At 43.6% G+C, this 26,314-nt stretch overlaps 1 protein-coding gene across 1 annotated transcript; it reads right to left on the reverse strand.

Moving 5' to 3' along the window:
• Positions 1-692: 692 nt before the first annotated feature.
• Positions 693-26,176, reverse strand: zdhhc17 (zinc finger DHHC-type palmitoyltransferase 17). The gene is made up of 17 exons (XM_070929321.1): positions 26,114-26,176; positions 18,056-18,159; positions 17,168-17,290; positions 15,933-16,010; positions 14,549-14,693; positions 14,176-14,240; positions 13,183-13,345; positions 12,942-13,067; positions 11,421-11,563; positions 10,633-10,733; positions 5,064-5,188; positions 4,166-4,228; positions 3,980-4,073; positions 2,737-2,820; positions 2,491-2,648; positions 2,214-2,308; positions 693-831 (listed from the first exon to the last, which is right to left on the reverse strand). The coding sequence occupies exons 1-17, from the start codon at positions 26,174-26,176 to the stop codon at positions 693-695; spliced, it is 1,869 nt and encodes a 622-aa protein (XP_070785422.1).
• Positions 26,177-26,314: the final 138 nt, after the last annotated feature.

A 26,314-nucleotide genomic window follows, 5' to 3' on the forward strand; every position in this document is an offset into this window, starting at 1 on the left:
CCTTTTCAGCTTCCCTGGCCACCACAGTTAATCATCGCAGGATGTTCCTGAACCAATCAAGAACTAAAAAAAAAAGAAAAAAATACATACAGGGCACATCAACAGGGACACCATAAATAAGGATATAAAGTGGGGAGGGAGAAGAACCATACTGCCACTTTATGGCGCTGCTGTCTCTTGCAGCGTCGCGTCTCCGGTACAAACGGAAGGGCTTTTATTTTGGAATTCCTCTCGTCCGTCGGCCTCTCTCCACTCCGCTCGTGCCTGGCAGCAACGCACCGTCCAAAGGGCTCGGGAGAAGAGACGAGGTGGAGGGGTCTGGTAGCGGTGTCGGGAAGGGGGGGTACAGTAATGAAGTCTGATGTTGTAGAATAGTAGTAGTAGTAATAGTAGTAAAGGTGGCGGGGGGAGGGAGAGGGCGGGGTGTGGGTGTGGTGTTGCCCTGTAACAGCATGCTTGTCCTGGCTGATTTTTTTTTTTTCTTCTCCAAAAGTCTTTTGATCGGTGAGGGAGAGATGGTCCACAAAAAGCAAGCGCTCCCGAGAACAGCATCGCTCTGATATGAACGCCGGGGGTGTGGTGGATGGGGGTAGGGGGTGGGGAGGGTAATCCTTCCAAACTTTCTTTCAGCCGGCGATGCTTGACTCCCCCCTGCTTCCATGCCACCCCCCCCCCCTCCTCTTCTTCGTCCTCTACACCAGCTGGTAGCCCGAGCCAGATGTCTGGTCGTATTCTATTGTGTACTGCGTGGTCCAGTCCACCGCCACGGGCCGGATCAGACCGCAGCAGCGGATCTCGAAGAAATCTATGAGATTCCTGAAGCAGCCGTGGCTGGAGGGAGAGAGGGAGAGAGGGGGGGAGATGAGTGTGAGGAAACAGACACTGGAAGGCTAATAACTTCATATTATATTGTCCTTTTTATTCCACATACTCTTCCTCCTTGTCAAAACCTGGCGCCTACATTACCCACAATGCAATGCTCAACTGCCAACAGTCCGGTCTGAGATTCAGATGTGTAATGTAATGCGTGCTAATGTAGCCTCGAGCTGCTAGCCTCAGGCAGATATGAGGTGCAGGCTACAGAGGTCTTTAAGCTCCACACCTCCAGATTTTATTCACCTTCAAACCTGTAGTCTTAAAGGTCCCATATTGTAGAAAGTGAGATGTCCATGTCTTGTTTGATTATAAAGCAGCTCTAGGTGCTGTATAAATACTGGGAAGGTATCAAAACGCTCAGTCCACGGAAATATGCACACAGCCCGTATTCAGACACTTTAAACGCGCCGTCAGGACTTCAGTAAGGTTGTGATTGTCACCACACTCAGCCACGCCCCCCCAGCAGGTCATCTTCTCCAATCACGGCACCACCCACCAAGTACAGGGACGCTCGTCCACCCGCTCAGTCTGTCTGAGTTATCGGAGCGCTCTGCTCAGGAACTACTCTTCAAGTGTTTGGAGGTTGTTCAGTTTGTCTCAAACGGCTTGTTTCAGACAGAGGAGGGGGGGGGGGGAGCTGAGGGGCTGCATGAAGGGCCAGAGGAAGATAAAGAAGGACTTTTATGAACTGTGAATCATGCAAAGCTACTCTAGTAAAGTCCCAGAATAAAAACAGAGCTGAAGTGAGCACAATATGGGACCTTACAATATGGGACCTTTAAGACCCAACGTCACGCAGCTCCCTCTGGAGCCGCAAAAGGCTTCATGCTACTTTTTTCACATGAACAGTAGTACTCTAACCTGAAAACCAATAGTCATCTCCAAAATAACATTATTACAGAGGTTTGGGGTCAAAACCTTCCATTTTTCCTAACTTTTCAAATTTTGAGAATTTAACAGCAACATCAAGATAATGTACATCAAACACCGAGCAGTTTTGATAGGGACTGTTTCCCTGTTAGAATGTAGTTCTGGTGAAAACTGTCCAGAGCATTGTTACTGGTAAGAGGCGATGCTGTTAATTGTTTTTTTTTAATGCGATGAGCCCCATTTGAAATGAAATGCCAGTCTCTGTAATGTGGAGGAAGCAGAGCTCTCAGAGGCCGATATTTTAAAACCAGGGGCAACCAAATTAAAACCATCCGCACCAGAGGTACGCGAGAACATCTGTTTTCTCCTAGTGTGGGTGAACCAACCCTTTAATGTTATTACTGGAACCCAGCTGAAATGATGGGATTCAGCCCTCTGTAGTAAACAAATAAGAGGAGATCATTTACTTGAATGGGCTCTCGATGGACGTGGCTGTGACTTTAAAGTGCTTGTATCTCCGAGCGTTCATCCTCTCGTTGGTGGTGATTCCCAAAGCCGCGATCTACGGGAGATAAAAGCAAAGAGGTCGGCCAACATTTCACAGAGATTAGAGAGCGTCACAAGACATAAACATCGAGTGAAATTCAAACAGATGATAGTGATTATCGGTTCAGGTTTTGTACATTGTAAATCCTAGTTCTCAGTAACGTTTTCAATGTGTCTTATCGGATGCGGAACCCAGACCTGGTAGAGCTGACACATGATGAGCACGGCCACCCACATGAAGTGGAAGATGCTGTTGAGGAACATCCAGAACATCCAGGGGGAGCAGGAGGCGATCTGGGTCAGGTAGAGCCAGAAACCGTCCTTGGCATAGCTGGTGGCGCAGTGGATCCTCCAGTCTGAGGAGGGAAGGGGAGAGAAGTTAAAGAGGGCGGCGGAGAAAAAGAACGAGGGGAAAGACTTCTGAAGAGAGGCTCTTGCACTCACAGGAAATGCAGCCGTATATCATCCAGCAGATCATGCAGAGCAGGAAGAACAGGTAACCCATGAAGTAGCGGTGATTCCCGCTTCCTGTAGAGGAGAAACAAACGCGTCACGTCCCGCTCTCACCGCCAAGTTTGCTGCTGTGGTTCTCGGCCGAACAGTGGATGTGACGTTTAGCGAACGTTCACCACGTTCAATAGAGTAACTATTCAATATACAAATGCATGCCGACGAGTGCAAATGAAGGGGCTTAACAGCAGCAGAGGCAGGAGAGGATAACTGCTGACGTGACTCAGTGGCTGCAAGTCTAAAAGACATTTAATGCATTTTTTTTTTGTTCATTTAAGATCAGTTTAAACATGGAAAAAAAAATAAATAACATGAAGTCCATTTCGCAATGAAAATACAAGGAAGAAGACGACCGCTAGATAGCAAACATGGACGAAAACTGATGAAAAATGTTTCATGAGGAAGGAGACACACAAGGGGTTTTGGTGAGGAACACTGAAGGTAAACTTTTGTTCGTTTACGAGGAAACTTCACAGGGACCTTTAACTGTTGAGGGACCGTCCTGATTAAACAGATCGGTCGCACACTGCGCTGTATATTTATCCTCTAAAACATGACAGAAACCCGTAACTGCGTCATGAACTATTGTGTTCATTATATTTCAATGCTTCTGAAGGACTTTTTGAATCTTTTTCCAGGCCCCTGGTCCCGATTGTCACGAGGGAGGGCTTGTTGTTTGTTCAGACAGTTTCCACACTTTTAAAGCTCTTTCCTGACCACCTGCTTTCAAAACGGAAGTGCTACAACCCCCCCCCCCCGCGCTCCTACCATCCCCACTGTCTCCGGTCTGCTTCACGGACGCCATCTGACTCAATCCTGGACACACTCGCTTCCCTTACAGCTTCGTTTTCCCCGTCTTCATGTCCTGCATCTCGTCATTATTGTAGGATGTTTTGTAGAAGCCACTTGATTCTTTATTGTTATAAAGGTCGTATTTTATAACCAACCAACTAATTACCCACTTTCTTTGTTTTAGATCATTACATTTCCCTTGACATGTTTCTCTGTTGTGTACCAGAGCCAGAATGAATTGAGAGCAAGACACATGTTGCGTCTTAAAGTGGAATCTGGAAGTGATAAAACAATAAAAAGCCACAAGTGTCAGCGTGAGGATGAGAATAATGAGCAGCCGGTTGTTTTGGGAGCACACGTGCTCCTCGTGGTGTTGCTGACGTACCGACACAGTTCCCCACCCAGGGACAGTGGTGGTCAAACTTGGCAATGCAGCGGTTGCACACGGCGCAGTGTTTGGACCTGATGGGCTTCCGTATCTGTGAGGAAAGCAGTAAAAAATTGTCTTATTGTTGCTATTATCCTCTGTATGCATCATCAAGGTCTTGCAAGAGAGGAGTCAAGACTTTACCAAGCAGGTGCTGCAGAATATGCTCAGATCCAGGCTGCCCGTCTCTGCCAGCTCCACAATTGTCTGGAGGAAGGAAACAAGAAACAAAAGCGGGATTTAGCAGACAAGGACATGAATAAACAAAGAAAAATGAATGAACAACTGAGAAATTCATCTCGCCGAGGTCTATTTGGCACTGCAACAAAAGACCTACTGACAGTATACAAGCTGAGGCTGGGATTTCCAGCTCAACAATCATACGGGTGAACTGGGACAACAATCACTCTGGGATTTACCGTTTCATTCAGCCATTAGTTTGTTGTCTGTTTTCAAAGGCAAAATAGTTATCATACGGGGGTTGTTTTCATCTAACCTGCAGAAATACGTTTTTTCTGCTTTTTTCAGCTTATCCTTATGCAAATAAACAAAAGATACAAAACAATCCTAATCTACAACAACCTGGGAGGACAAACATGAGGTGGGAAGGGGATCCTCTGCAGAGAGAGGAAGGCTTTGAACCCTCTGATCCGAGATGGCCGCCTAGCTTAAACAGTGGCGAGTCCTGCGCAGCGCTAACAATGCAGGGTAAATTTAGCTCTTCGTCAATCACAGGGCCTGGTGAGAGGCAGAGCCTCTGTTGTCCTCCATTAGAGTGTGATAATGGGGGACGGAGAGGCTGAGAGGGGGCGACGACTCTGGGCAGCAGGGACAGGAAATCAGGATTTGGAATTTTCATAGCTGATGTAACATCCCACGTGATGTGGGGGGGAAAAGTTCACATTAAAACAAACATGTCCAACAAGCACCTACATCAACATTTAGTAAAGTGAAATACGACAAAGATTAAAAAAAATCAAACCATTCAGAAGGAAATACTTCATCAGGAAGTAGGGACTCAAACATTTCTTTCCTACGATACCTTTTTCTTCTGCTCCTCTGATGCTTTGATGATTCCTGGGTCAGACTTCCAGGACTTGCCAAAGTTGTAGAACAAAGCCAGGGTGTTTATCAGGAAGGGCACGTGGACGGTGGCAAAGGGGAGATGTGCAGCGAGGTTAAGGAAGACTGTGGACAAAGCTTTTTCTGACAGGTTCATCGACTGCTGTCTTTTTTTTACCACAATCAAATCCTGTTCAGTTTAACCACGGGGCTACTGCCAGAGGAGTGATGATACAAAGCAGGAAACCTTAGTTCATTTCATGACACATGAACTGCAGCAAAGCAGCTCTTGAAACTGAAGTGTGAACCTTTAAAAACATCTCGTTTCTGTCACAATTCAGCTTATATTTCAAAACTCTTTAAAAAATGAGACTATGATTCACATTAAAAAGGAGCAGTTTGACATTTTGGGAAATATGCTCATTCGCTTTCTCGCTGAGAGTTAGATAAGAAGGTAGATGCCACTGAATATGAAGGTAGAGCCAGGAGACGTTAGCTTAACAGCCTCTTGAAGGCGTCAATTAGCAAGAATGTTATAGGCTAACAAAAAAATGAAGCCCACAGCTAACTCACTGACTCCATGGCAACATTGTACTTCCTGTTCCAGGAAAAAAAAACAAACACCTGGCTTCTCATGAAGACTGAAAGCAAGGGGGGCACAGACAGCCTGGCTCTGTCCAATGGTAGCAAGCATGTTTCATGTCATTCAAAAATTCTCAGGACAACACTCGGCCTGTCATTTTGTTCTGGAAACACTTTTAAACAAACGTCAATAAAACAACTTCCTGTATGTTTCCCACAACGTCAGCTCACTAACAGGACTAACAGGCCTCTCCACTCACCCAGGTCATTTCAGCAGTCTTGTGTACGACCATGGAGAGATAAGACGCGCACCATGCGACAGCTGGCGAAGACTGTAACTGATTGGCGGCAGAGTCAGTCGTGCAGGTGTGCGTGAGTCAGCCGAATCCCACAGGAAAGCAGCCAAGTGACACCGAGAGGCACAGACTGGGGAAGCCTCAACACTATATGCTGATGTGCGGCTGAAACCTTCGGAGTGGGAGGCACTGAATGACTCCTTAACACACACAAGAGTAGTCGTTTTCAGCTCATACAGTGGACATTATGTTAGAGGGGCCATTTTAAAATACCCTCTTCAGGGTAACTCCACAAAGGTGGCTATGCTGCCTCTTTGTGGATAAAATATTTATAATTCAAAAATGGACATTCCACCAATTTACATGTTCCTTTTTGCATCTTGTAAAATGTTCATATTCTTGCAATTTTCATACTCTTTCAACAAAGGATTGGAGAGGAGTAGCTGGCAGTCGACATGCTGGTTCACTTCTACACCGCCATCATAGAGTCCATCCTCACCTCCTCCATCACCGTCTGGTACGCTGCTGCCTCCACCAAGGACAGACGCAGACTGCAGCGTATCATCCGCTCTGCAGAGAGGGTGATCGGCTGCAACCTCCCATCTCTTCAGGACCTGTACTCCTCCAGGACCCTGAGGAGAGCAGGGAAGATCGCTGCCGACCCCTCCCACCCCGGACACCATCTGTTCGACCCCCTCCCCTCTGGCAGGAGGCTGCGGTCCATCAGGACCAAAACCTCCCGCCACAAAAACAGTTTCTTCCCCTCTGCAGTCAACCTGACAAACTCTCACTGACCCCCCCCCCCCCAGAACACAAACACAATATACGTTATATTAACGTACATCACCCCTGTCCCCACTGCGTTACATTAACGCACCCACCCCCTACTGGACACTTTATCTGGACACTTTACTTTATTCTGGTCACTGCACTGTTGTTATTTATCTTATCTTATTTTTATTTTTATTCTTATTGTTATTTTAGCTTTTATATTCTACTTATTTGTTATCAAAACAATAGCACCTTCAGACCACAGCAAATTCCTTGTAATGTATGTTACTTGGCAATAAACAGTTTCTGATTCTGATTCTGATTCTAACATGCTCACAATGGCGACGCCAACATGCTGACGTTCGGGGTGTTAGCGTCCTAACATTCATTAATTAGCAGTAAACACAATGTACAGCTGAGGTTGATGGGGGTGTCATTAGTTTTGCAGGGCGTTTGCTCATAAACCAAATTTTGACCTGATCATGGCACTAAAAGCCATCACAAAGTATTTTAAGTCTGGACCAAAGTGTTGGAGCGACTGACCAGCAGCAGACCTGTGCTCCTAGCGTGGCTAAAACAGTAGGCTGTTTGCTGGACACCTAAACCTAAATGACCGCAACAACGATTTCTCTTATCATCTCCAACCACAACTGGATCGTCCTCTGAATCATACAGGCCAAGGCATGCTATTTCAGTTTATACTACACGCTCGCTTTCATTCAGACTGAACTCTGGGATCTGTATTGTCAAAACACATTCCATGTGAACACTAGCCGCGAAGAAGTTACACCAAATCCACCATAACAGGTGATACTGAGCTGCCCTGAGGCCTTAACAAGGGTTTAATTAACAATAGCTTTTGTGGACATCCCTCCAGCACACTTGTGACTTCACTGATAAGCACTTTTCCCAGCACTGACAGAGTGAGAGAGGCCTCAACAAGTCTCTAAAGACCACATGAAGCCATTGATCTTTGTAAGTGTCTCCATAAAGAAGTAGTTGTTGACATTATCCCCTCCTGAAATGGCCTGATGAGTAAAACCCTCTCCAGAGCGCCTCGGGTTCAATGCTTCCTCTGGGAGAGACGGGTCAGCACCTCCCGTTAGCACCCATTTATCTTTTCAAAGGCTGAGTGGTGAGGGGTATTTGACGAGGTCCCCCTAGCAGCCGATAGTCAGAGACGGGTTTATCGGTGTGGTATTTGAAAAACAAAATGTATGCTGAAATTGAAACTCTTATTTCATTCCCAACATCATCGTTCAGTTATTTTTCAGACGCTCACCTGCTGGAAATGCATTCATGAGCTAAATCTATTGAGGAAAATATGATCCGAGTCTGGGACAAAAAAGACAAAAAGGGTACCGTCACTCAGCTCCACCCTTGTCATTTGATCTGATTTCAACCACAGGCCTGAGGAGGATAATGAGCTCAGAAAGTGGGTCAGAACTGGTGGACAAATCGGGTTCAGCTGGCACAACAAAGGTTTGCAGAAGACTGGGCTGTAGAACTACACTGCCTAACAGAAATGTGGAACATCAAAATCAAAACAGTAATCTCCCATTTCTGCCTCCAGGCTGCATTTGCTTACCAGAAGTCATTTAATGAAAAGGTCATCCAAGACAGTAAAAAGTGAAATGAGATAATCAGGCCGGGACATTTCAAACCAGATGTTGGAATCTTTTAGCTCATGACACAAATGAAAAGGTTTATATTCTCATCCTCAAATCCAAGTTCAATAAATGTTTAACTGCAGACTCGCACAAAATGGAGAACTCACACCAGCGACCCATGCTGGGCCTCAGGTCCACAGGTTATGTAACCGGGCTCTGAACCCCTGACACCACACACTGGAAAATACAAAGGAGGACATCAGAGGAGGTTCAAGGCGTCAGTATGCTTCAAACGAAGCACTTGTTGGATGCTCGAACATCTTTCGGAAAACCTCTGCCCTCGCAGCTATCTTTCGATCTGCCATGACATCCAAATTTAGCACAATTTTCAGAAAATCTGCAAAAAAAAATGCAAACAAACAAACAAACGTTTCTGCCACTTTTGGTGAGTACAAACAAGATTGTCAAACCATTATTCCCACATTTGAACAATCATTGAGCCCTCTCTCTCTCTCTCTATAACAGCCGGCAGCCTCACTCATAGGTTAGCTTTAAATGTATTATTAACTTCTAGTTAAAACAAGCAGCAAACCATCCAGCCCAACAGTGCCCCTCATTTGCAAATCACTGGATATGCATAAATAAATGCAATGAAAAAAAGGTACTAATTTGTATGTAACTAGGCAACTGGACAAGAACCAACTGTCCACCTGAGTGAATGCAACGCTGCAGGAGAAAAGCATTAGTCCCTGTGCTGTCAGGAACATGAAACAGCACGTCTTTCAACTGAAAAGGCGGGCCAAAGATTACTGGAAAGAGATTCATGGCTTTATGACAGCCCCTCATAGCTGGAGGGCAAAAGAGAAGCCTGAAAGAACTCCTTTTTTGTCTTCGCACAAGAAAGAGCCTGCCTGTAGTCAAAGGGTCAACTTCCAATCCACGTACCAACAGACATTTACCAGAGTACAGGACGTTAAGGCCACCAAACCTTTGCTCTTTGAGGAGGAATTTTGTGTAGCGCAGACACACCATGCATCCAGAACATGCTCAAAACATCTCCAGCTGCATTTTAAAAATAACTGAAAAGACCTTGGAGCACAGTTTTCTTTTTCAATAAGCTCAGGCCAAAGACATCTTGCTCTCCCTTCCCATTAGTGGGGCAGTGAGGCAGAAAATTAAATGCCTTCCACAAACGAGAACTCCCCTTTCACCTCCTGCAATTAGCAGCTTCCGAACAGAAAGGCAATTCTTCCATGAACCAAAAAACAAAAAACGTGGCTAACAGAAACTTTTTGGAGCCGCAGTGTTGTGTTTCAACCAGCAGCTGTTACACACTGAACTCTCTGTTCACAATCTAACAGCAACAAAGGCTGAAGACTAAGCGGCTTGTTTACTTAGACACAGCGTATTCTACTTTTTTTTACTACCTCCTTCTGCTCTTTACATTAACCTCTCTGAAACTGGCCTGTAACCTAATCTCACTGACGCCCCAGCCATCCAACACAAGTACTTTTCCTGGTAATCTTCTCTCTTATTCATCCAAAATGCATCACAGGAAAGCTGTAAAAATGGATTTTTACAAGTCCACATTTTATTGAGATCCTCCCTGCCTGGAGGTCCTGTTTGCCAAATTTACAAACTGGCTTAACAGATTCATAAAAGCTCTTGGCTTATGTTGCATTACTTGTTCAATTGCTAAAAAGGAAAGAATAAATAGCCCATTCCAACCAGCATGTGACACGACTGCAAGGCACTGAATGGGTGTCTTTCCAGTAAACAGTGCGTCCCAGGTCTCGGGGGTCTGATTGTGGGTGAATAGAGCAAAGCCTCATGGGAAGTCATCCCCATTTAGTTTTCTCTTATTTTTGCTGATATACTGTGTATTGACTGCAAAGTTTTAGTCTCTAGTTTTCTAATGGAGACCACCTCAGAATTTGGGAAATATGCTTATTTTGCAAAGAACAGTGACTTCCTTGAGTGTTCGCTGGTTGCCTGGCAACTGCAAGAAACAGTGTGGCACGTATTCCCCCGTTAAAATCACAACGTGATGTTGTGACTTTGGTTTTTGTATTTAACAAACAGGATATAACGTGTTTATTAGTGAGCTTTAGAGGTGGAGGCAGATGTGGACAGAGCCAGGCTAGCGGTTTCCCTTTGTTTACAGTCTTTATGCTAAGCTAAGCTAATTGGCTGCTGAATGTAGCGTCATGTTTCAGGTACAGATATGAGATCTTCTAACTCCCAGCAAGATAAAGGGGATTTCCACAAAATGTCAGACAGAAAAGGATATCGTTCCAGAACCAGTAGAACCAGGTGGCGTACATCCAGAACTTGGTGGCCAGGTAGATTCCCAGAGGAAGAGCACTGTGCATGGAGTGGTCGAAGAAAGCCCTGCAGAGAAAGAGAGGAGAGGAGGAGGGTTGGAGTAATCAGCATATGTTTCTTAAAATAGTCATCTGTTAAGTTCTGTACCCCCCCCCCCCCCCCACCCCCCTCCTTATGCATTCAATACATCAAGGCGCTCCTCCTTCTCACTGTAGCACATACGGACATATGTGAACCTGAGTCTTTGATCTGAATCCTGCAGTGAGACAGCTGCAAAAATAAACCAAACCCTGATGATGACACGCTGCAGTTGGACTCAACAGCACTCGTATTCACAAGTTAGCACTCCAAGAATGTCCGTAACTATAAAGCTAACACACTGAGTAATGTGTGTACAAACTACACCAGCAGGACCAGGTGGCAGTGGTAATGGGGTTTAAGCAGGGGGTACAGAGTGTGTGTGTGTGTGTGTGTGTGTGTGTGTGTGTGTGTGTGTTTAAGGGAGTATTTGTCACTGCATGGTGTGGAATGTTGGAAATGACATGTGTGTTTGCACTCAAGTATATATGTGAATGTACAGTGTAGGTGTTGGTGATACATAAACTGTGTGTGTGGTGTCAGGACATCTAAATCCCACAAATCTGACCAAACCAGCCTGTGACTAAATTAACATAGTGAAGTATTTAGATAATAGATGTCAGGAGAAAGTGTGTGTGTGTGTATATCTGTGGTATTTATGCAACTGAGACGTACTTGGAGAGGAACTGCACGGCGACCCAGACGCCGGCGTACATGAGGCCCTTGATCAGCCAGGAGTCGATGTCTAAGTCAGCGATGAAACCAACTAGCCAGATGACCAGGAAGGGTGTCCCCAGCATCACCTTCTGCCTGAACTCCTGCAGAGGGAGGAGAGGAGGGAGACAGATGGATGCAGATGGCAAATAAGGGGAGATAGATAGGAAAAAAAACAGGAAGGTAGGGCATGTAGAAGGAGAGATGTAATAAACATGGTGATAAAGAAGGCATGGAAAGGAGGAGATCGGTGGGAAAAAGATTGAAAGAGAGGACAAAGTATTGGGAACATGAGATGGATGGAGATAATGTAGAGAAAGAAATGAAGATTGATAAGCACGCTGGACAATAGAAACAACACAAAGAATTTTGTAACTATAAAGGGTTTTTAAAATCTGTTGTAATGACCAGATGCAGTACCCATGTCCAATAGTTTGAAGCTAGAGTGCAGACAAATCGCGGCTAAAGATGCAAATGTTCCTGGTTAAAAACAAGCAACTTTAGCTTTTATGTTCTTAATTACAATAGACACTGCACAATAAACAGCAGACATGGCATAGATTTATATTTGTTGATGAAGTCAAAATGCCAGGTTATAAAGAGTGAAGTGTTTCTTTTATATAGCTGTTTGTATTTTTACACATTTGGCTCTCTAAGCTGTGGAGACACACAGAGAGGAAGGGAAGCAGCAATCCCAAGCAAGTTCGATGAATTCCACAATTCTACAAATGGCCTGTGAAGCTCTACTCACTACAGCACTGGGCCTGACACTAGGAGATCTGGCCTAAAGCCGAGACAAACCTCAGACCTCAGTGTGGTCTATTTGAGTGTAAACTTACTGTCTAGTTACTAAAATTTACCTTAATCAACTAATAACGTCCCAGCAGACGAGTGGAAAGACAACAACACATGTAAGCAGAGTTAAAACAGAGTTATAGGTAGAAACAAGTTCATGCACGCTGGCAGGTAATACAAATACATATATAGTAAATGCCCCCTCCTGTCTTTGATTTCGAAAAAAACAAACAAAAAAAAGTGTGTTCAAGTTTCAAAGCTTGAGTGGAAGATGTTATTTATCGAGACACATGTGATTTACCGCCCACTGTGGACAGACTGGACGCCGTAAAAGTTACTTTGTCCCTGCATTTTCCGGTAGTTGCATTGTTAAAAGTAACCCGTCATTTAAAGAGTCGCCTCCTTCCTGTCAGACTGTCGGATCGGGGCGTTGAAAAGCAGTAAACTGCTGGCAGCTTCAGACTGAAAGATAATCACAACTGAGCATGTCTGTTTGAACTGAGACAGAGGTGGGCGGTCAAACAGGGAGCCGCACTTTACAGCAGAGAAATTAACTAAATGAACTACCAAATTTCAGCAGTAGCCCATAATTCCCATCGCTTGATGGTTTTTCTACTCTCTGACTGCCTGCTCTTGTCTTTTGATGTATAATGTAATGTATTTGAGCGTGTGTGTGTGTGTGCATACCTTGTCCATCTTCAGTCTCTTCAGGTAGGACGGGCTGTCGTAGCCTTTGGCCTGCCGCGCTTCCTGTAAGTGATTGATCATCCAAACGTTCTTCCTTTGCTTTGCAAGATCTAGCGGTGTTTCGCCCTAAATAAAAACAACAACAACAACAGACCGGTCCGTATTGAGCGTCACAAAATACAAAGAATATGGCAGAGCAGGGACACGAAGACGGAGGATCAAGCCATGACGAAGGCGTTACCTTGATGTTCTGTGCGTCGACGTTAGCGTTGGCGTCCAGCAGCAGGCTGATGACAGTGGTGTTGCCGGCCAGCACGGCCCAGTGCAGCGCGGTGTTCTTGTGATATTTGTCGCCCAGGTTGACCGACACGTTGAAGGTCAGAAGCAGCCGGGTGGGATCCACACTGACGTACAGAGGGGGGCGATGGGGGGAGAAAAAAATCAAGTCAAATGAGTTGGACACCCACCTGACAAACAGGCTCGTCACGAGGAGGAAGAAGGACAAAGACGACATGAAGGTGATTAACAGAAACAGGACAGCTGCTGGCTCATATTTAGCACTTTATAACAGAACACCATTCACTTAAACTAGGTCAATAAAATGTCATAAAATAATGCAAAAATGCCTGTTATAATTTCCCACAGCCATGGGAGGACATCTTTAAATGCCTTGTTTTATTTGACCAACAGTCCAAAGCCCAAAGGTATTCACTTTACTATCATGTATGACAACAAAAAAATGCTTGAACCAGATATTTTTGGGCACAGCAACACACTTTAACTGCTAGAAAGCCATCAATGTCATAAGAAAATGATCCATTACCATTATCATAGTACTATTATCCACACAACTTCTTAATCATTACCCCTCTCCTCGTCATGCTACAACTCTCAGCAAACCTGCTTACCAGGGAATATTCAGATGAAGCTGAGCAGCAATATTGGGACTTGTTTCCCTGTGTTAGCAGTCTGTCTGATGAATGATGGCTCATTTATACTCGAGGAAGCTCCGTGTGTGGCTGCGGCCGGCAGAAACATGCTCTAGCTTGTAGGTGGGTTTTAGTGCACTTCTACACAAGTGTCACTGTTTCAGACTTTTGTTTCTAGCATTGGCTCCTTGATTTGAGGGTGGAATTTATTCTAACATTTAGCTTAACCGTGTCAGTAAGAACTCTTGTCAGGACAGTAATTCATTGTAAAGCTGTAGCAGCAACATATTACAAAGATAACACACCTGTGTGTCCTGTAAGCTGCCCACATCAGAGGAGTCATGCCGTTTTGGTCCATCATGTCCACATCCTGATACAGAGGAAAGATACAATACAAGAACTGAAGGAGTTGAAGGAGAATTGAGAGGTGGGGGAAAAAAAAAAGAATAGGGCTCCCCCTTATGGAGAGCATTGGTACAAAAGTGTCCACAAGTGGCTGACAAAACCCAAATGACAGACACCAACAGGAAAAAGAGATGATAAAGCAATGGACTATAGTAATCACACTAAACATCTCCTGTCAGACAAACACATTAGCTGTTGTGAAAATGTAAAAAACATTTTAAGCATTATGTTCTTTTCCAGACAAATCAGCTGCAGTTGTTGGGGTTTCCCCACCTGTCCTTTGGCGATAAGGTAGGCCACAATAGAGGTGTGGCCGAACTGGGCGGCCAGATGACCGCAGCTGCAGCCCTCGCCGTCGATCAAGGACGGGTCTGCGCCGTATTTCATGAGCTGCACCACCATGGACAGATGGCCTTGTCTGGAGAAGACAAACACAGAACAGACATCATGTTAAAAAGAGATACAGAAATTCCCCCACGGTGCCTTATTCCGACATCTTATTCCTCACCATTGTTTGCAGTTGGGTGAAAATAGCCAGTAATATGCAGGAACAAATGACTCAAGTCTTTTAGAGGTTTGGGGGGGAAGAAGGGCAAAGCCATTCTCATTTGACCAGGATAAACATTTAATCCCACTGACGCAGCCTCATATGCTGGTGCGATATTGAGAGAGCGATTCCCTGCCTGCTCTTTATCATTTCATGTTTGTCTCCGCGGTGTAGCAGGGGATTCGTTACATGCTTTTATTGCATACACTATATTGAGGTGTTTTTTTTTTTTTTTTTTACATGTGTTTGTATTACTAACCCTGTCTGCAACCCTGTCTTCCCCCCACAGGACAATAAATATTTGAAAGACTGAATTGGCGAGAGAACTGTGTACTGACACTTTTTCACTGCACAAAAACGTGACAGTTATTTGCTGTGTGTAAACCTGAGCAGACAAAGCCTGTGGCACCCAGCACTTAGCTCCAGCGTGTGTCTAAACGGCTGAATACAGACAGGAGGGGGCTTTTTAAAAAGGTCACTGGCCGGTTGGTGGTGGTGGTGGTTTGGGGTGGAGGTGGAGGGTGATACAGGACTCCTGAGTGTCTGCGTACCAGCGATGGTGCGGATGCCTGTTGTCAAACCCATCAATAATTCAGGACGAGAGCGCTTCATGCTTGGGAGAAGAAGGGAAGGGGGGTTCGTGTGACCTGTCCCTTCTCACTAGTTACAGCATGACTGAGTGATCATTACAATGAGGAGGGAGGACATAGAAGTTGAGATGGAGGATCCAGTCGTAAACTAACAGTGCTGACGAGCTATGAATAATAAAATACTCATAAAGCAGATGATGGTGAACAGTCCGAGAAGTTCACAAACGTGTGTTCGTAGGGGTGGTTTAGACACTGAGGTAGATGGCCTCATCTCCTCAGGCAAGGCGGCCCCTGGATTTTGGTACAATTGACCTTGCCGTGCTTGATAATCTCATCTCTGGTATGTACAGTGCAATAATAACTGTAAAATGTACAGGCAACCAGAAGCTCTTTGACTCTGTTGTTTTCTGTTGTAACAGAAATTTGAAGGAATGAAAAGAAACACTGTATTTTTGGCTCCGTGGATTAAAATATGTCCACCAAAATGGCAGACATGTCATCTGTGGTGAGTGTGCGTTACCTGGTGGCCCAGTGCAGAGGTGTGGAGTTGAGGTCTCCTCCCAGCTGGTCCACGATGGCTCCCTTTGATATGTAGTACCTGCACACACAAACGCCATCATCAGGTGAAACTTCATACTGCGTCTACCCATGAATCTGACCTCTTGTTGCTGATCTAATCCAGGAGGAGGCTGGTAATAACTGGTAATTCAATAACTGGTAATTAACTAATTCAACAACAATCGATTCATAGTTTCAGTCAAAAAACCCCAAACATAACCGGGTTCCAGCTTTGGTTTTAGGTCGTTGGATGGAATGGAATATATTTGGGTTATGGGCAGGATCGGATAATACGAGCAATGTGAACACGTCATTTTGAGCTCTAAGAAAATGTGACATTTTATTTGAGAAAATAATGAATTATTAATGACAATAATCCTTGGTTGCAGTCCTACACATGGGGGTCAGCTGTGCAGCACGATAGGCTCTTCATTTGACACCATATATGGAAGTCTGTCTCCCCAACCAAAGTGAAATATGCTCATAGTTAATTGATTGATAATACTGTAACTTTAACTGCAGACAATTAATAATGAATATCCACAAGTCTTGTACCGCATTCATGTGGGAACAAATGATATAGTATGTTATGAGTGGAGAACAATAACAAATGAAAATGTTTCCATATGCAGCGGTATGAATCGTGTACCATGTCGGCCATCTGCATATCACATATGATATTGAAATGATTCTGGTGGTGGTTTAACTTCTGTTATATGAATATATAGAATATGTTGCAGGACTGTGTTTGACTGGGGAGCTAAATATTGGCTCCTGACCCCTGAAATCCTGCAACTTTAAGCAGTAAATAAAGAAAAGTACAAGAGGGGCTGGAGCGGTCCAGACACTGTCAGCAGTATTTACAGAGGAGGAGAACATTTATTTTGTCTTCCACGCCCGTAACATCAGCCATACGTTAACCCCTTTTTCTCTGAGCAACCTGAATCATGGTAGGTGTGTGGCTAAAAGCAGGTCAACTCTTGGTTGATGGTAAAGAGCTCAGTGCAAAAGGGTTATTAAAGCCGTGCAAGCAAAGAAAATGGAGAAATGCAGCTGCCACATTTATTTTTGCCCATACCATCTTATATTTATGGCAAGCTGGCTGAGCACACTTTTCCCAGTGATCTTCTCTGGCATCTAAGCTCACGTCTCTAACCTCTTCACCACCAACTTCATACAAAACATGACTGGACTCACTTGACCAAGTCTATCCTGTTGTTGATGGCGGCCCAGTGGAGCAGTGTTACGTTTTCTTTGTCTGGCTGCCGAACATCGAAGCCCGCCTCCACCAACTCCCTGCAGCGCTCGAAGATGCCGTACCTGAGGAAGGGGGGAGGGCCGGAGAGGGATTAATGTTTCCTCACACACCAATAACCGTGCAAACACAGATAAACACAGGGTCAAACACATACAACCCAGACACACTGACAAAATGCACACATACACAAAAAGTGACAACTTAAAAAACAGATAAACGACCATGCTGTGGCATAACTTGGCACGAGCTGTCTTGAAACGGATATTGCTAACCTCAAAACAAAACAACGTAAATCTGTAGTTGTCAGATGTGACAACCTCCCAGACCAAGCTGTTATCTTATCAGGCACATTTCTCCTCTTCCTCCCTACGTTCCCTCATCATATTCTGAGCTTGTCAATGACTTCTTTGGAATGTGCTGAATGAGTAAACCACAGTTGAAAACATGGCGGTGTTAGCTCCGGATTTAAAATCTGTGGCATCTTGATAACAGAGAGAGAGACTCTTACCCTTCAGTATAGCCTTTATATTTTCCTGTATGGTGTCATACAACTGCACTAACTCTGTGTCTTCAGTAGACAGTGAGACGAGGTTGTACAGTTGACGCCCTTTTGTGGCGCCTCAACTGCCTCGATCAGCACAGGCTCCTCCTCAATTTCTACTTCTTAGCTTAGTCTACTGATAGGTCAATAGGTCAAGCAGATAGTGAATTTTAAGAGCACACATTTTGAATTCGAACAGGTCATTACAGTTCATTTTTTTCTCCCAGGTTCAAATATGGAATAAAAAGTGACACATGAGACAACAACATGCATTTTATCCACTCACTGTGTGGCTTTGACAATGTCCCAGGTGCTGTAGTCATCCACATGGTTTTTACGACTGACATTCTCACTGTAGCCGTGGTTGTAATGACTCTGGGGTTTGATTTCCTGAAAAGAAAGAGACAGACACAGAGGTGAGGGTCATGCTGCTTTCAAAATACGCTGGTGGTGGTGGTGGTGTGTGGGGGGGTTAGGTAACATACATCAAATCTTCTATTGTAGCATATATTGTTTGTTTATATAATTGTTTTCACAATATTGATGGAAATTCAATTGCAAATGTGTTTACATAAAAACCCTGTAAGTCCTATAATGCCATAAAGCAGACCTGCTGGATGATATGCAACATTTCCCATAATGGTTATATACACCTAGACCTGCCACAATTAGAAAATGTATTGGCAAGATAATAATTAATCAATGATTATTGTATGAACGTTGAAATATTTTTCTTTCTCACACGACAGTAAATTGAATATCTCCATCTTTCATGGACAAAACGCTGAATCGAGAAAATGATCAGCAGATTAAACGATAAGGAAAGTGATCATTAGTTACAGCCCTAAACCCAGAGATATTAAAAGGAGATAGGTACCAAAGTATAAACAGTAAGGCAAAATCTCTGACAGTAGACAAGTCTCAGTATACCCTTCTACAGAACATCATATGAGAGGTTTAAGGAGAGGATGACATATTCTGTGTGTGTGACTGAGATCAAAGACACCGCACATTTCCATCGCATGTCAAGAAAAGTCAGAATTGTCAAGCGTGACATGGGTATGATAGGAAATCAAGTTCAATGCCTCCCTGCAATATCAAACATGTAAAAAATGTCAACACTGGGGAGGCAAACTGGGAAGTCGCTGTAGGTTTACATCTTCAAGACACTGCGAAAATGTTCACTGATCGAGGCAACTTCTGCTTGGCTTTGTCTACCATGGCTGAGGAGACCTCCAGTCAGGCTGCGCTGTTGCTGCTGACGATCTCATCTGTCACACAGATGTTTGGCGGCTGTGCTACTGACATTCAATTAGCCTCCATAGTAACGCCAAGGAAACCACAATTAGCCTCCATCACCCGGAAACGAGGGCTGCATCTGGTAAACACGGAGCACCCACATTGGCTTTTTCCATTCTGACTCTTCACTTTGTGAATGAGAAGCTAATGTTAAACCACATTAAGTCGCTTCTAATTTACCGTCACAGAGAAACACTAGTAATTGAATTTAGTTTTATTGCTAAAACATCCCAAAATTGACAGGTAGACACAGAGATAACAATTTTGGAAAACTGTGATGCCTTTAGTGACACCAACCTTGACATAAAAAAATCGTGGTATTTCAACATCACCACCACCTTAAAAAGCTCAATATTTAGTTTTCAAGCCTCCAAACCTTTTTGGCTGTGCTGCTGTTGCATGCATATAACGCTGAGGTGTGGGGGGGGGGGGGGGGGGGGGGGGGGGGCTTGTGCAGAGCTGCTGGGTAGCCTGAGGCGAGAGGGCCACAGAGACTTAGAGCTGTACCATGACCATCTCTCCTGACTTCAGTTTGGGCTTCCCTACAAAGCTGAAAAGGATGTGCTGAGCCAGCATTTCTGCCACCACGGGGAATCGTGTTGGAGAAACAAGATGGAGAGGGTGTATGAGGAAAAACTGAGAGATTTTGTTTTACACTGACTCAGTGGGGCTGAACAATTTCAGGAAGTTATATAATTCTCATTTCTTCTGACCAATATTGTGGCCGCCAATTGAAATTGTGATTATCTCCTGTAAATTGAACTAAAAGGCCTGTATTTGTGGTCTACATAGCATTAAACAAGATATGACGGTGCCAAGCATGATCACAAAACACTGACCAATAGGCTTTTTTTTATGTCACAGTAGGAAAAACACAGGTGAAACTAACGAAATGGAAGATGGCTCAGTTCCATTTGGCTGCTTCGGTGTCAGGGTCCTGCTATGGTGCATGCTGACTCACTGTTACTATAGTGGAGCCGTCGTTCATGTCATTAGTAACACCTGCGCTTTTCAAGTCATGACAAAAAGCCCAATTAAGCTCACATTTACTCTTTTACATTAGTGGTATACTTAATGTTACTCAATAATATTAAAATATAACAGGGACATGGCATTATATTCATTGATAATTGGCCAGTTATGGTAATCAAGACAAACTGCTGACAAGTCAAGTCTGACACATAGATCATTTATGTGAAAAAAAACACAGCACAATCCTTTTTAAACATCAAAAATGATGGAGTGGTGAGTCGTTTCCCACAAAGCCATCTTTGGCCATGTGTGAATGTAGAGACACTGGCATTCAATTTGCATATTTACCAGACAACAGCCAAGATTTCCTCTATCTTTTTTTGCTAACTCGCAGAACTAATGGAAATCTGCTACAGCTGAGTAAACGTGCCACCGACAGTTGTCATTCTAGCCGGTGAAAATGACAGTAGCAGACTTAAAGATGCCCTGTGGAGTTTTCTTGTAAACCAAGAAAGGTTATGTTTACATTCAGTGTCACTCACAGACCTTGAGGTCTAAACTAAACGCGGCGAATGCATTTATGCTAATAAAACATTCTGCAATTGTTCATGTTTGAAACCTGCATTGTTTACATCCACGTTTACTAGCAAGCAGTCTTCTTCTTTCATGCCTTTGTTGGCGCACTGCTGCGCTTCCTGGTGCATTACCCCCGCCTGTAGATCAGTGGAATAGTGAAGACACCATTGGCACTAGACAAACAAAAAGGGGATCTCAGAAAAACTGCTCCATAGCACTACTAGAGGTCAAAACCCACAGCTCTTGCAATTTCAATGTAAAAAAATTACTCTCATATGTAATAATATAAATAAACTCCATTTATCCATATCATCACATACGGGCACACATGGGTAAATAAAGTGCAACAAATCTACAGTTCTTTTTTACTTTAAATTCTGGAGAACTGTATTTTTTGTTGCTTCTTTACTTGGTGAGTATAAAAAATGTAGCCAAACTAAAAATATGTTCACGCAATCTTCCCGGTATATTCATAACAGTTCCTGTCTGAGTCGTGTGGTGTCTCAATATCCTGTTTTCACAAGAAAGTTTGTGAAATGACACAACACAAAACTGAACTATGGTTTTCTTGGGGCTTTAAATAAATACAGCCACATTAGACGTATAACCAGCAACCACGTCTGGATATACATCACACATGCCTACAGCGATGTGATAATGTCAGACCCCAAAACCCACCTCTAAATGACACCAACATGTCACAGTAAAATTAATTAAACAAACCTGGTCATAGATATACATCCTCTTCACATTTTCTTGTGCTTTTATCCAAACATAATGCATTTACTTTAAAAGCACATTATGGTTTATTTAGGTGTGACAGAGGGGATATGATGGTGACCATTTCATATTTTTATTCCTGTATTTTTCAAGTGTCAAAGCCGCAAGGAGGCATTTCACTGCCAACTTTTGGTCATTTACAAATACTCCATCCATCCATACGATCTGTTTCAACTTCCCCCAGAGGGTGAGAGTCACTCAATTGTGATCGTGACTGTCCTGAGCCCCCCCCCCCCACAACGGACTGACAGAAGCCCAGGAAAAAATATCCTTCATCTGGATATTGAATTGAGGGAAAGTGCTCACAATTCCTCTGCAATCCCTACCGTCAGTCGAGGGACAAGCGGGGAAGAGGGCCTGCCTCTAAATCCTCAGACACCATATGTTAAATAACTTTCTCCATCTCAACTTTCCATGGAGATAACCTTTGACCCCCTTTACCAGTCGCAGCAGCCCCTCTCTTCATTCCCTCCTGCCATCTAAAAAGCTGATGATGGCATTTGTAACTGTGGTGATAATTGCAGCCTGCGCATTTTTTCACCTCTTAATTATGTACCTGCTCACTGGTGATGCATGCAGCAACTAGTCAGGCAGCAGTGATGATATTGTCAATTAAAACATATTTTCCATTTCACTCTAACCATTGATTTTTAGGCTGGAATGTCATCTGTTTGGTGAGGCAGCAGGCTTGGCTTTAGTCAATGGAGCAGGTCAGGGTGACATATGGCAACCACTCCTTGGGGTGCTGGAGGTCACGTGCCTTGAACTAACATTGTCAAACAGCACCATTTCTGAAAATGCATGTTTACTGGTTTACAGTAGACTCAACAGTAGTAGTAATAGCCACTGCAACAGTACAACAAAGGTGACCAATTCTCAGCTTGGGACCAACATTTAGATTTTAATTGGGAAAACATATAGCAGAAAACAAACAAACCAAAAAAAGGAATAATTGTTTTATTCACTGCCTCTGCAATGACTACTTTGCTGATTGTTATTGTGTTCTTCCTCTTGCTGGCTGTAGTTGTCGCTCACAATCAGATTTTATCTGAAATGAGAGCCATTTAGAGGGACTAATTCAATAGTCATGGCACAATTTATATCCCTGGATCAGGAGGAGGTGGAGGGGAAACGCTATTTTTATGGAGGGAAATAATGGGAATGCTCCAAGGAAAGTGCATTTTTCCACTTTGCACTACATGTGAAATATCAAATCAAGTGGCTGAGCATGTCCTGCTACCTTTATGTGCCTTTTATGGGGGAACGCTCATTTGCATTTTCAAATGAGATCGAAAGCTGAGGACATTTATCCCTTACATTCCTCAAGAGGAAATGTTTGGATTCGACATGTTGAACTGGTTCAAAGAGGGAAAAAAAAGGTGCATGGCCCCTCTGGGTGAGAAACTAAACTTCCGATGTTCTAACTCAGGTGCCTCATACTTTCAGCATAACTCTGCTCTCACTACAATATACGACATGACCCAGATTCCAACCTCCTGAAAAGAGGAGCAACTTTAAGCCAACCCTGTGTAGGCATACAGGAAAATAAATTGTGCATTTATGATGCTGCTACTGTCAGACATATTCCTTCAATGACAGGTAGGTGTGCAGCCAAAAGGTCATATTGTGAAAACTCCAGTGCAATGATTTAAATGAGCTGGAGGCTGTGGCACCTCTAAAGTCAAGGCAGACAGTTTGCTTGCAAGATTGGAGAAAAATAATGCTGCTACAAAGTGCAAGCACAGTTGTGGGCAACATAATGCCATATACTGTTTCTCTTATGCACAATTCAAGTTTTGATTGACAATAGAGTATTTACTGCATCTCCTGCACAACAGAGGTAAAAACTAAACTTTCCAAGCTCTACCATGCCGTGACATTGGCTGCATTTTCCCCTCTTTCTATCTCTGCCACCAGTGCCAAGCACTGGCTCAGCGTTCCAACACACTCGACTAAGTTGGTCTGAGGTCTCTCAGACTTCCCAGTCACGTCAAGCAGGGACATCCAGAAAAACAAACAAAAGAGGGAATCACTAACAATTCATTGTGTCAAGGGAGCAAAGAACAGAAGGTAATTACATTTCCATGAATTATGGGGACCCTCCCTCTTGTAAACCTGATCTTTCCCAAGTGACAAAGAGGAGAAATCTTCAACAGTCATGAGGACTAACAGCAGGATGATTGTATCAGTCTACACCTGAATGTAATAGTGCCACAGAGAGGAAGCATTTTATCTATAATACAGAAGAAAACAGTGCTGTTTAAATGCAAATTTGTGGACTAGGTGTGCACGTATGTAACAGGAATAACGCAGAGTAAACTGATCAATAAAGGCATTTCAGATTGCATTTTATCCATTTAGGAAGAGCTGACTTGAATGTGTGTTTCTAAAGCCTTTAGAACACACTGCACATTTTGAAGTGTAAAGCCTGTTACTCAAGTCTGTTTGCAGCTTGGAATAAGTCCTCTAGGCCATACAGCTTTCACACAGAAAATGTGCACATAACAGGGTCTTCTAAGCATGTTATGCATGTTCAACTAGTGTTCGACCCAGTCATGACACCGCTGTCACAGTCTTCAACTGTAGCTCCATAAACCCCACTCAAAAAAAATGACATACCAAATACATGTATGTTTCAGTTGTCTCAACACCATCAATCTCATTTCCCCAACTTGCTGGTCTCTGTTTGCATGTCATTATTTTCAGACAAGTCAGATTGTAATGATAACATTAAATCAAATTATCTTTTCTAACAGAGACATTGGTTCAAAGCCAAGTAAAGTCCGACCTTCATTCAACCTAGGTTGGGAGGGGTGTTAGATTCAGATCACCTTATGTGGGCACAAGTGGTATTAACTTTAAATGCAGCAGTTAAGGTAGAAAAATAATCTCAAAAGAAATCTCTAGTCATAATCAACAGGCTTGCTAAATCAAGAGATGGAGGATAACATTACAAACTGCTGTCTTCCTTTACACAAACCAAAACAAAACTGACAAACACAGGATTAACATACAGTATTTGCCTTCACAAATACAACCATTCTGGTTACTTTGACCACATTTTGCCATTATGGGGTCATGTATGAACTGGGATTTGTGGCAATGTGACTACTCAATATGTAACAGCATTACCACAGAAGATGCATATTAGCATAGAGTATAAAGGACTATTACATTCAGTGCTTTAAGTCAACTCTTTTTGGATCACCAGCCAAAATGGCTTCTGGACTTTCAAGACACTCTCACCTTACAATAGCCAATAAATCACTATATCCACTTCAACCTATTCTCACCACGTACACAATTGGGGACTGACTGGACATTAAAGACGGGAATCATTTGGACTGCAAGCTGCCAGGATTAACAGTTACTGGCCAAGCATGAAGGTAAATTAGCCCACTTGACCTGCTGGCTCCAAATCAACAAAAGCAAAAGAAGGCTGCTGAGAGAAAAGCAAGCCAGCTATCATTGTGGCAAACTACTGTGTCTATCAAACGGAGCTCTTCCTGGTGATAAGATTACCTGCCAAACAAAGATGATGGAACAACTAATAACCAGACTGAGTCCAATATGCAACACTATTACTGGCGCACACATGTTTGCTAGTCAGGTGCAGCAATGTATGCCTGATGTAGAATAAAGAAGGACAATAATAGCATGATGTTAACAACCACCCATATAAACTCTATCCTCGTTTAAGTTCCATGTGGCTGTGCTAGCTATAATGTATACAGTGAAGTCAAAATAATGAAGATGGGTGCCTTGGGCTTAAATAGGTTTACAACTGCAAGCTAGCTAGGTAAAGAGAAATACATTAAACAACTATGTTCTCGCCATGTTAGCTACAATGTTTAGCTAACAGTGCTAAAAATGATTTCCAGCTACAATGTCCTTTATTTCTTAAGTCACTGTTGGATAAATATGATTTAGACGTTGTCTTTTTTTTGTTCGTTTATAAAACTAATGTGTTTATCTTGATATTCACAACGTTCTTAATTCAAACATACCAAAACATTTCCAACGATATTAACGTTAGATGACAGAAGCGACGGATGCTAACCTACATGACAAATTGACAGACAACGTTACTGATAATCCCAACAAAGTGGTACTGCTGTGGGTTAGTTAGCTGAGGGGGACTACAAAATGCCATACTCAGAATGGAATATGGTTTTCAAGACAAATAAAGTCGATAGTTTTTATATTCGTGGCTGTTAACATTAAGTTTTTATGCCTGCCGACTGGACTGGACAGCTTAATATACCGATAACGTTATACACTTGACCCCAATTTACATCATCGCAGCTAAACCAGCCAGCACTACCAGTTTAGCAACAAAGCTAACGCCATTTGACTGCAAGGATTAAGCATTAACGTTACATTTCCCATAACATACTTAAACACACCGCTTACAATCTTGTTTGCAAGCTGCACGGCGTCACTACCACGGAAAGCACCACCTAGCTTAGCGTTAACATTTACACGAACATCTGCCCAGCGTTTGCCTGCTATGCAGCAGGAGGAGGAGGGGGCTAGCGTTAGCACCTTTAGCATCGTTAGCTACCTGCCACCCCCCACCGGTGGTTTTGCAGGGGGTATCGGAGTTTCCAAAAAAAAAGCACGGTAAAACCCCACAGCCACCCACACGCAGGCTGGTGTAATATGTTTTGTGTATGTTCATGTGTCAGTGCAAGGGCGTGAAGTCCAAGGACCATACCTCGGGGTGGAGAATAGGGACGCAGCCAGCTTCTTTCTCATATTCCTCCATAGCGTCGGCCATCTTGGTGGTGATGTTCGCTGAGCATTGTGGGTAAGACGAGGTTGTGTAGGGGGGAAACAAACAGAGGAGGAGGAGAGAGGAGCTGTCAAAAAAAAAAAACACAGATGAAGGACAGGCCATATCACACAGAAGGTCACA

The sequence above is a fragment of the Enoplosus armatus genome, chromosome 22 (assembly GCF_043641665.1).
Source record: "Enoplosus armatus isolate fEnoArm2 chromosome 22, fEnoArm2.hap1, whole genome shotgun sequence".
Taxonomy (NCBI): Eukaryota; Metazoa; Chordata; class Actinopteri; order Centrarchiformes; family Enoplosidae; genus Enoplosus; species Enoplosus armatus.